The sequence below is a fragment of the Euprymna scolopes genome, chromosome 32 (assembly GCF_053919585.1).
Source record: "Euprymna scolopes isolate OS-2025 chromosome 32, ASM5391958v1, whole genome shotgun sequence".
Lineage (NCBI taxonomy): Eukaryota > Metazoa > Mollusca > Cephalopoda > Sepiida > Sepiolidae > Euprymna > Euprymna scolopes.
The window spans coordinates 49,505,215-49,517,803 of record NC_136513.1 but is presented as its reverse complement, the minus strand read 5'-3'; the positions used below and the strand labels follow the sequence as shown (position 1 = coordinate 49,517,803).

At 32.7% G+C, this 12,589-nt stretch overlaps 1 protein-coding gene across 2 annotated transcripts in view; it reads right to left on the bottom strand.

Moving 5' to 3' along the window:
- Nucleotides 1-5,648: 5,648 nt before the first annotated feature.
- LOC145256335 (UDP-glucuronosyltransferase 1-2-like) overlaps nucleotides 5,649-12,589 on the bottom strand; it is a 43,955-nt gene continuing 37,014 nt past the window's right edge. For both annotated transcript variants that reach the window (XM_080115114.1, XM_080115113.1), the window contains one exon: nucleotides 5,649-7,428. In XM_080115114.1, coding sequence (XP_079971240.1) covers nucleotides 5,895-7,403 — 1,509 coding nt within the window. In that variant the 5' untranslated portion in view covers nucleotides 7,404-7,428 and the 3' untranslated portion in view covers nucleotides 5,649-5,894. The remainder of the gene's footprint in view (nucleotides 7,429-12,589) is intronic.

Genomic DNA, 12,589 nt, shown 5'->3' with positions numbered 1-12,589 from the left:
GGTTCACTACAACACATTATAGCACGATAAACAAACACAATTAAGACAGCAAAATATAAGCTAATTATCAATTTGCCCTTTGTCTTCACCTACGTCCGCAGCGCAAAACCACTATAAAAACAGTAGCCGTCGCGACAAAAAGTCAGTCGAGCCCAGAGACAGCCAGTCAACCAGCATGGGGTAATTATCGGCTCCGTCGGACCCCTCCCCCCGACGTTAAACCCATGTTCGCGCACATCATCCATCAACCTCTCCATGTGGAAACACGAACAGTGAGAATTAACACTTACATTCTCATTTCATCCTGAATCCTACTAGCGCCCAACTTTTTTCTCCTAAGAAGTTACAAACATTAACTTTACACCAAAACCCTTCTTTCCGGAACATTCTCACATCCTTACGAACTTTGAACATTTTGTTTTTACTGTCTCGTTAAGTTTGTTTCTTTAAATAAACGATTGAGAAATCAATCATTTTAAAATTTAAACACATATTGTTTGTCTGGTTCCTTCGCGCCACCATACGCTCACGCATAATATAACACCACCTGACGGACAACAATAAACACTTATTATAAAACAGTATTATACACAAGTCATGCACACTTGCCAGTCGGACTGACGTATATCTACTCTCTATATTTGTTGCATTTGCTTTACATTCCGATATATATTTCGTTTCCATTAAAATGCTGAGATGTGTCTTTATTCCGATCTCTTACCGACCCACAGCAATAATCAAAACATCTTTTTAACAAAATATAAGCAAAATGAATACAACAAATAAACACTAATATTTATTAATGAACTTTGGAAGGACGATTCTTCTTCTAATAATTTCGTTAATATTTGTTAATAATTTTCGTTTTTCAACAAAATGAAAAACATTTTCGAAGAATGAAAACAAATAAAAATTTTGACAAAAGCAGACGACAATACAACCGCAATTTTTATCACGTGATTTAGACTCTGACTCGTCACGTTTGTCTCAAGTTCTATTTTTTAAGATGATTCCTGGTTTATTTTATCGGTTCCTCTCATTAATTGAAATGGCTACATTCGAGAAAGGCACTTCTTTATTCGCTAACTTTTATGTTATGTTAAATATTATATATATATATATATATATATATATATATATATATATATATATATATATATATATATGGTGAATAAAAAGGAAAAACCTAAAAGAGTAAAAACAAAAATAAAATCAACGTTTCGTTCCCATTTCAGGGGACATCATCAGGATTTCTAGGCGAGGATGTACAGGAAGACGGTCATATCACATGCGAAAGAGGAGAAGTTTAGTTCTCTTTCTGTTCTGGAGACTCTTTCGCATGTGATATGACCGTCTTCCTGTACATCCTCGCCTAGAAATCCTGATGATGTCCCCTGAAATGGGGACGAAACGTTGATTTTATTTTTGTTTTTACTCTTTTAGGTTTTTTTCTTTTTATTCACATAACGTCTAAAGCATCGTTTATATCTTGCTTTATTTTATTCATATATATATATATATATATATATATATTATTATTATTATTATTATTATTATTATTATTATTATTATTATTATAAGCGAAATATTCAGTGTAGCTTAATCGCCATATACATTTTATAACTTACTATATATATATATATATATATATATATATATATATATATATATATATATATATATATATATATATTATATGGAAAAATGCGCGCATGAAGATTAATATTCTTAAGATTTTATTAAACCTGGAAAAGTAAAGGACAAGAAATTCAACCTGGAAAAGTAAAGAACAAGATATTCTAGTAAAGTAAAAAATAAGAATGTTTTAGACTTAAAATATTGCAGCTAAAAATAAAATTTGTATATTGATAAATATTTTATTTATTATTTGCATATGTTGTTGTTTCATTCAATCGATTCATTCAATTTCGGACTTAAGCATATATTCAACCACTGCCGTGGTTGAATGATATATATATATATATATATATACTTGCTAACTTTTATATTTTATGCATATACTAGCTGAACGCCTGGCGTTGCCCAGTCGTACAATACGCTTAAACATGATATTTTAATTTATGCAGATTGCGTAAGTATTAATATAGAATCAATCCTCTATTGATTATTATATATTACGAGGAATAATTTGCCCTGCGGACTAATTCGCAAAATAAATAAATAAATAATAATAATAATAATAAATAAATAATAATAATAAGTAATAAATAATAAATAAATAATAATAAATAAATAATAATAAATAATAATAATGATAATAATAATAAATAAATAATAATAAATAATAATAATGATAATAATAATAAATAAATAATAATAATAAATAAATAAATAATAATAATAATAAATATTATTATTATTAATAATAATAATAATAATAATAATAATAATAATAATAATAATAATAATAATATCGTTCATCGATTTCTGTCTGCATTTGTTTACAATATAACGTCAGCTGATATTTGGACTTGACGACAAATGCTCTGGAAAAGTCACTTCTGATTAATGTTTACTTTTAAAATATGCAAACGAAGAAATGATTTGCGCGATTTTAAATGGTACCTTTTCTTTTATTGTAAATTGAACTCATTAATAAGAATAAAATGGTGAGGTACACCGGATCACTCTATCTGTAGTCGAATGCTATATCTCCAGATGTCAATAATACTTTTTTCGTAAGAAAAAAAAATCATTGCTAAGATTTTATTATCTCCCTTGCCGGTGTAACTTATAAAAATTCCCCTGTAAAAATTATTCATTTTTTATTTATAAGAAAACAACTATTTTTTAGGATGAGCTCAGCTCAACCGTTTTGGAACCTATGAGGTAAGACTCTCTCTCTCTCTCTCTCTCTCTCTCTCTCTCTCTCTCTCTCTTTCACACACACACACACACACACACACAAACACACACACAAAGTGACTTTATATGATTGCAGAGATATAGGCATCCTCATACAATACAGTTTCACAGCTCATCAGTGCGGCTAGACTAGTTGCTAGTCTAGCCGCACTGATGAGCTATTTCAAGCCAGATTGAAACTCGACCGCCTAGCAACAGTCAGCGCTTTTTACTGTTACGCTATTTGACTGCTGCTAAGATCGGCCATGCGAAATTATAATGTTCAGGCATTGTTTAAACGCCCAAGCTGTTTTTTGTTTATACAAAGAGCATTGCTTTTTACACTAATGGCAAAGGCACTTTGTTTGAGTGTGTGTGCGTGTGTGTGTGTGCGCACGCGCGTGTGTGTGTTTGTGTGTGTGTGTGTGTGTGTGTGTGTGTGTGAGAGAGAGAGAGAGAGAGAGAGAGAGAGAGAGAGAGTTCTCTATGGGTTCTAAAACGACCGGGCCGATTTTTAAATTTCACATAAATGTGGTGTTTTCAGACACCTTTTGTATCGGAATAGCTCCGCTAAGTATCGAAAATATTCTATTAAAGAGGGAGCATTCTAATTTTGACCAAAGTAAACATTTTTCTACAGTCTAACATTGCAAGTGCATTTGGGAAGTTTTATCACTGCACAAGCAGTAGGGTCCGGCGTATAAAATCAACAGTAAATTCTTTGATAAGATAGGGGCGCGTTCCAAAGCAATGTTTCTGTTTAGAGCACAATTTAACTTTTGCATTTTAAACTTTAATTTAAGTCATTATATAAAAATAATTTGATAAAATCAACAGTAGGTTTTCCACAGTGCAATCTAGACTACAATCAATTTTGGACTAAATCACTGCGAGAGGCCTGTGAGCTTTCTACCTTTGCACCGCAGTGAGTCCAAACTAGAGCAAACAATCGATTGATTTGATTGAGGAATGGTCGATTTCACTTCGATGACAATAATATATTGAAGTGGGGATATTCGTATATATATATATATATATATATATATATATATATATATATATATATATATATATATATATATATATATATATATATATTCGATACTTTTTTGTGACCAAGAGCGGAGGTCCGCTTGAAATATAAAAAATATCAATGAAAATATTAAATACAGAAAGTAACATCGTTTTTCATGCTTACAAAACCCTCATAATCTTTAAATCAATATATATATATATATATATATATATATATATATATATATATATATATATATATATATATATATATATATATTGCGCAGGATTGAATAAAGGTTAATGGATGTTTCACATTCCCATAATTTGCCATCGAAATCGGTGAAATCGATCATTTTTCAAACAAATCAATTGATTGCCTGCTCTAGTTGGGGACCCATCGCTGTTCAACGAAAGGAAGTTTTACATGCCTTTTCTGCAGTGACGTACTCCACAGTACATTGTAGTGTATATTGCCCTGTAGAGAACTTGCTGTTGATTTTATAAAATTATTCTTATATACAGGGTGGGGCGATAAAATTGTGGCCCTAAAAAAGACGACATGATTCAATTTCTACTTGACGAAAACCGGTTTTCTTTTCTTTTTTTTTTTTTTTTTTTTTTTTGAAGACCATCTACTTGTTTGCTAGTTGTGTACAAATCTCAAAGCGATAAGAACCTTCTATCATGTCTGAAAGTGACACAATGTTCAACGAGCGAAACTGGAGATGCGGTGTTGCACAACTCATGCTCTTTGCCGATTGAAGTTATCACGACAGGACCATCGCCAACACCCTCAAAACGCAAATCCGGACGTACAGCTCAACGCATCGGACAATTCACAGTTATTGTCTTTGGTGTGGTTTCATCATGCCACCTCACATTTTCGAAGTCGGAAGTGTACGTGGATGTGCTGAAGGGTGTGGTGATCCCCTGGTGCAATGAGGTGGCCGCTGGGAGACCCTAAGTGTGTCAGCATGACTCAGCGCCGACCCACAAGTCCAAAGAAACCCAGGTTTAACTTCGGAAAGTGCTACTATTTTGTACCCTTCGCTCACTGGTCCCCTTTTCTCCTCGAAATGAACTTGCTGGACTACTTTGTTTGGTCATACGTCGAGAACATCACCAACATGACCTCTCACAACATTAAAACCAGCCCGATAGCCGCCATCCGCCGAGTATTCGCCGATCTCCTGTTGGTGCTTGTAGAAAAGGCATGCTCCCAGATCCGGACCTGTATCGAGGCGGTGATTGAGGCTGAAGGCGGCTACATTGAATAGATGTCAGCTCTACTACATAATCAAGTTAGCTGAATTGATTTTTTCAATAAAAGTTTTAAAATAAAACTGCAGTTTTTGTTTTCTTTAGTGCGACAATTTTATCGTTCTACCCTGCATAACGGCTTGATTTTTAAATGGATTTTTTCGATTATTGATACTTATCTAACACATTGAGATAAAACCTATCTAAGAACACAGCCAGTCACATAAAGTACCTTAGTGTGAGATTTCATAAGCTGTTTTCGAGTCCACAGAGAACTCTCTCTCTCACACACACACACACACACACACGCACGCACACACGCACACACACACAACGACAACAGACACACACACACACACACAAAGTTCCTTTTATATAATAGTAGATATTTATGTGTTTTCATTGACAAATATTTAAATCATGTTTTGTTGTTGTTAAAATATTCAATTTCGAAACATAAAAACAATAAGAATTCCAACGGAAACAGACTACAATACAACAGTTAATAACGTTTGCCACAAAATCTTCATTTTTAAGACGATTACTGTCACCGTACTGTGTTTATTTATTTCTGGACAAAAGAAATTAAGAAATAACAGTTATGTCCCAAATCATCCAAGCAGAGAAAATGTTGGAAATTCTCACTTAGAAAATATTTTTATTGATTTTAACAATTTAAATGGACATTAAAAAAAATATAAAATGATAAAAAAAAAATATTTCTTTTATAATGTGTTACGATGATAAAACAATTATTCGTTTTTCTCTTTCTTTCGACACAAAAGCGAAAAACATTTTCGCAAAATATAAAAAGCAATTAAAATTACAATAATAACAGACGCCAGAACAACAGCCATAATATCCAACATAAAATATTGATACAATGGCATATCCTGACAATAAGATCTCATGAAACCGCCACCATATTTGATGACGTCATCAACTATGCGTGCTCCTCTCACGGACGGATGTTCAGGTCGAGACTTAAAAATCTCTCTCGCCATTTTTATATTGTTTTTGTATTTCGGATTCGAGATAATTTCGTTTATATTTGTAACGAGATCTCCAACGGCGTAATTATACAAGTCCATTGAGATACCATAACCTTTTTGTTCTATCCTTTTAGCGTTATGTGGCTGGTCTCCAAAGACAGGAAAGCCTAACATAGGAACTGCATGATACAAGCTTTCAAACTGTCCTCCATTTCCGCAGTGAGTGATAAACAGCCTCGTTTTCGGATGACCTAGTAAATCGTTTTGTGGCATCCATTTTGTAATAAACACATTCGGCGAATTATAACTTGTATTCGACCATTTCCAGACAACATCGTATTTAATCTTCCCAAAGGCTTCTTTCATTTTCAGTAGATGTTCAGACGGAAGGTGATCAACTATACTTCCAAATGAAACGATAATTATCCCATGTTTGGAAGAATTTACAAACTTAAGGAGATCACCTTCAAGTGACATGGCGGGATAGGTCGCCATACCACCTAGATATTCGACGTTAGGAAGAGCTGGAAAAGCACCGTCGATTAGCACATCGGACTCTATGATATACAACTCTGCGTTTCGTAGAAGCTTCCCAAACGTAATGTCGGGTTTATTTGGGGCATAGAAGGTGATTCCCCTAGACGGGGTGCCCAGGGGAGCATTGAAATACACGACAAGATATATCAAAGCGTTTTTCATCCTATCTGCAAAGAACAGGAGATCCAAAGGAATTGGCATTGTCATTGGGAAGGCGGCAAGCGACCAGGGTGTCCGATGAATATCTGGAGAATTCTGAGCGCCCATTAAGATGTACGGAATAGACAGCTTGTATGGGATTATCGCCAAACACGAACTGACAAAAATTCCGTCTACTATTGCCAGAGATGCATTGACAGATTCCAAAGTTTGGAACCAAGCTTCATCGAGAAGATAGTTGTCGCAGATCTCTTTCATGGTCTCCAACATTTCCTTGAGACTTCCGGTTGCATTTCGGCCGAATATGGTTTGCCCCATACTCATCAATTTCCCCATTTTTTCGTCATCTTTCATTGGTAAGAAATGGACACCAGCCGAACATTTAAGAACTCCTGTTAGCCTTTCAGGAGCAGGTATGTAAGAGTTATGCCCCCTTGTGTGAAGCTCTTTTGCCAGAAATGTCATCGAGTTTACGTGGCTGAAAATTGGTAGACTTAGAAACAGGATGTTGGCAGTTTGAATTTTATTGATGGTGATCAAAAAGATAAGACCAACTAGTAACAGCTTCATCATGTTACACCACTGCTGCAGGTGCGTTCTAAAAAAAAAAAAGAAGAAAAACAGAATATGAGAACGAGTTACATCTTGCTTTAATTTTCATCTATATAAATAGCGTTCTCTGGAACTGTAATATGTAAATAAGAACATTGTAATTTATCCTGTTTTCGTGGTGTGCGGGAAAGGCTTAGAGATAACAAGGATTACTATTACACTATACTGATTTCGAATCTCAACATAAAACGGTCGCCATTATCTAGGTACAATGTGATACGGCGAAACATATTTCTGTGAATGTCTATATACATATACATATGTATTATTTGTAGTCAAACTTTCAAGATTAAGCTCAAGGGATATTATCTTTTCATTCTAAAGCGTGTATATTCAAGCGATCATATATTTATTTGAAATCATTTATATATATATATATATATATATATATATATATATATATATATATACACATATATATGCATATATATATATATACAGAGACAGATATATATATACAGAGACAGATAGGGTACAGCTCAACGCATCGGACAACTCACAGTTATTGTCTTTGGTGTGGTTTCATCATGCCACCTCACATTTTCGAAGTCGGAAGTGTACGTGGATGTGCTGAAGGGTGTGGTGATCCCCTGGTGCAATGAGGTGGCCGCTGGGAGACCCTAAGTGTGTCAGCATGACTCAGCGCCGACCCACAAGTCCAAAGAAACCCAGGTTTAACTTCGGAAAGTGCTACTATTTTGTAACCTTCGCTCACTGGTCCCCTTTTCTCCTCGAAATGAACTTGCTGGACTACTTTGTTTGGTCATACGTCGACAGACAGAGACAGAAAGAGAGAAGGATAACAAAACAGATATGTATATATATATTATCTATGAATAAAAATATATTTATTTATAGATTAAATAGTTATTCACGGACACATATTCCATTGCTACTACGACTTATCAGCGTGGCTGACTATGACAGGTATTAAACCCAAAATCACCGAATCAGTAGTTGGGTGCAATTATACTATTATAGTTTGCCTGAAATTATCTGTTAATTTATCGCTTATGAATTTATGTTGCAATATTTTGTTGTTATTTTTTAGCAACAAATGTGTTACTGGTATTAATTAACTCCCACAAAAATACGCACATATATACATATATAATATTTTTTAAAATATTAAAAGTTGTTCTATATCTACAGACACCAGTGTTTCATGCTTACGCAATCATCACTGTAGGAAGTGATAAGTATTGCTGGTCGGGAGATTCGAACTCAGTTACAAAGTTATCTCTGATTTCGTACGCCAGTATCTTTCCTCTGAGTCACCAGCAATTAACATAAAATTGAAGGGAATTAAGTAGTTATAGATGCTATATCGGCGGAGATTCATAATAATCAGTCAGAGAGAAAGTATTCAATGACCGGAAGTCAGAATGTTGCATTCGCTCTTGAGTTGACCGGATTTTATTTTTCTTAATTCTCCAATCAAAACTAAACCTTAATTGTACGACTATAACATTCGAAAAATATTAACAACTGTTTTTATGTTTACAGACACTAGCGTTTCATGCTCATGTAATCATCAGTATATGAATCATAATTACTGCTAGTTGGTAGATTCGAACCCAGTCACAAACCCTAACCCTGACTCCGTAGACTAGATGATTCAAAATAAATTATTTAAATATTGGTGGACAACAATTACAGCTTGAATTTTACGAAATATGTACCACCCGCACAAAGTTGAAATTGTTTCCAGTGGAATTTTTGCACATTCCTCAAATAAAACAATCTCCAGTTCTTAAAGTAATGCCGATTGAGGATATAGCGCCCTTTCATATTTTTTTTAAAATATATCATAAATATTTAATGACTAGCCGGAAGTCCGACGTGGTCCGGTCGTACGACACACTTAAACATGATATTTGAATTTATTCAGATTACATATGTATTATTATAGAATTAATCCTTTATTGATTATTATATATTACGAAGAATAATTTTCCAAGTGGACTAATTCGCAAAAAAATAATAATGATAATGTTGTTCGTCAAATGTCATCTGTGTTTGTTTACAATATCACGTCAGCTGATATTTTAGCTTGATGGTGAAAGTTACTTTCGATTAATGTTTAGTTTTAAAATATTCAAGCGAAGAAATGATTTGCGGCGATTTTAAATGGTAACCTCTTCTTTTATTGTAAATTAAACTCATTAATAAGAATTTTTTTTTAATAAAATGGTGAGGTACACCTGGGCTTGAACAGGGGGTCATTGCCGGTGTAACACAAAATATTCCCCTGTAAATTTGTTTTTATCTATGAGAGAAAGGGTATTTTTAAGATCGGATTTTTTTTTTCGATGTTCGATACTAATCGGGTGAATTTCTATACAAAACATATCTAAGAACACTGCCAGACATATAAATTAGCTTTGTGTGAAATTTGCAAAAGATATGCTCAGTTGTTTCAAAGTGATTTTTATATAATAGTAAATAAAGATATTCAGATCTGATAACTGTGTTAGTCAATTAAGATATTGAGCTTTGATAGAAATAAATTCTTTAATTGTATTCTGTTACATTTTTAGTTAAAAAAATGTAATTAATTATTCTTTTATATGTTGTTCGAAATCGAGAGAGAATAGGAGTTTGTTTGTTTTTTGTTTTATTTTCATCAATTGTATTGTCGTCTGCGTTCAGTCAGAAAAAAAAACAAGAAAACAATCACAACGAGAGAGGATATGAAGAGATATATAGAGAGTGGTCAAAAAAAAAAGAAAAAGAAAAGAAAGAATAGCTAATGAGCGCTGACAGTAGAGGAGAAAGAAAGAAAAAAAAAGAAAGAAAGAAACCAGCTAGAGAACGCTGGCAGGCTGTATAGAGAGGGGGAGGTGAAAAAATATATATAGAGAGAGAGGGGGCGTTTTACCCTGCACGCTTAGGAAGGACAAAAGAGACAATCTGCTCCTCGCTGCTGAGGGAAGCAGCCGACAACGGCGACACTGGGAATAGATATGATTAGCAGTAATACTGCGGTGGATAAAAGATGAGGAGGTGCTCTTCATAAACATTGGAAAAGGAATCTATTTGATATATTTGGAGCCAGTTTTTTTTTCGATGGAAATCGGAGAAGAAGAAGAAGAACGAAGTAAAGTCGCTAAGACAGTGAATGAAGCAAAATATCTCTCTATATATATCTATCTCTCTCCCTTACTCTCTCTTTGTTTGAACTGAGCAGACGACAATAACCAGTATGAAAATGTCGTATTAAGATCTGGCATTTTTCCTGAACATTCTCTCTCGATCAAGACAATTTATTTTCTTTTATGCATTGCTTCCTTAAATTATCAAAATAATTGCATTTTTATTTATTTATTTTTGTGTTGTTATAAATAAATTTACATCCATAATTCCCATCGGCCTTTTGTTTGTTATTTCAGTTGTGTTTTTCTGTCTTATGTTCTACCGTTGTCTCTGAAGAATTTGGATAATCCCTTCCCGTATTTATTTATTTACGTTTTAATCCCGGAAAAAAAATATATTATCGTTGCGATCATATCTCTACAGTTCTCCGTGGAGATAGCCGAGTCGTAACAATTCTTAGTTTCGCCAATATTGGGGATTGATTCTTCAACCACCAAAAGATTTGATTATAATTAGCACTTTTATCCGTTACTCCACATATTCCTCTATTTTCTGATGATTATCTGAAAAGAAACAGTAATTTTAGTAAGCAGCCATTATAAACATTAAACACGTTGGACAAACGTTCTACCATTTTGTAAATACTTTGATTATTCTGACTACTGATCTTCATCTTGGATGTTATTCTCATGACATTTCGTGTGATTTCCTTTGGGTGTGACTTGTCGAACTCAACAATCTTTATGTCGAATTCAGGAATACGTTGAGGAACAAAACTCTTTATTTAATCCATGGGAATGGATTGTTTTATATATATATATATATATATATATATATATATATATATATATATATATATATAAACTAGCTGAACGCCCGGTGTTGCCCGGTCATACAATACGCTTAAACATGATATTTTAATTTATGCAGATTGCATATGTACTATTATAGAATCAATCCTCTATTGAATATTATATTTTACGAGGAATAATTTGCCTGGTGGACTAATTCGTAAAACAACAGAAAAATAATAATGATAATGTCGTTCATCAAATTCCGTCCGTGTTTGTTTACAATATCACGTCAGCTGATATTTGGGCTTGACGATCTTAAAAATAGTCTTTCTCCTCTAATAGATAAAAAATAAAAAAGAATAAATTTTACAGAGGAATATTTTACGTTACACTCGCCAAGGTTACAACGGTGAAATGCAAAATATTCCCATGTAAAAATTATATATTTTTATCTATAAGAGAAGTAAGACTACTTTTAAGATCGGATTTTTTTCCATTTTCGATGCTTATCGGTCGAATAAATTTCTCTATAAAACATCCCCCTTGTCATCCATTTGTTTTTTTTTCTATCCTTGACTAATTGGGTGACTTATCATACCTAGTAATATATATATATATATATATATAAGCCTGAAGAATCCTAGAGTGGATGAAACGCGGAATATTCAGTGTAGCTTAATCGCGATATATATTTTATAACTTAATAACTAGCTCTACCTACGTATTGAGAACTGTTGAAATAAATACTTAAAGTTTACGTATAAATTTATACTTTCGTATATTAATTTATGTGAGTAAATGAAGTAGTTATATATATATATATATGTATTATATATATATGTATTATATATATATATTATATATATTATATATATATTATATATATATTATATATATTATATATATATGTATATTATATATATTATATATATATATATATTATATATATATTATATTATATATATATTATATATATTATATATATATATTATATATATATTATATATATTATATATATATATTATATATATATATTATATATATTATATATATATTATATATATTATATATATATTATATATAATCGACAATCGAAAAGTGGGGGTGACTTTCGAAAATAACGGCGAAAACAGCGACCCCCCCCTCTCTATAGAAAAGTGCCCAGTTTAGGGTGAAGAAATTAATGCTTTTAGTCAATTTTTCGGTATTTATCGTCTGAAGGGTCGAGCTTCAAAACGATACTGATCTTGTGAAAAT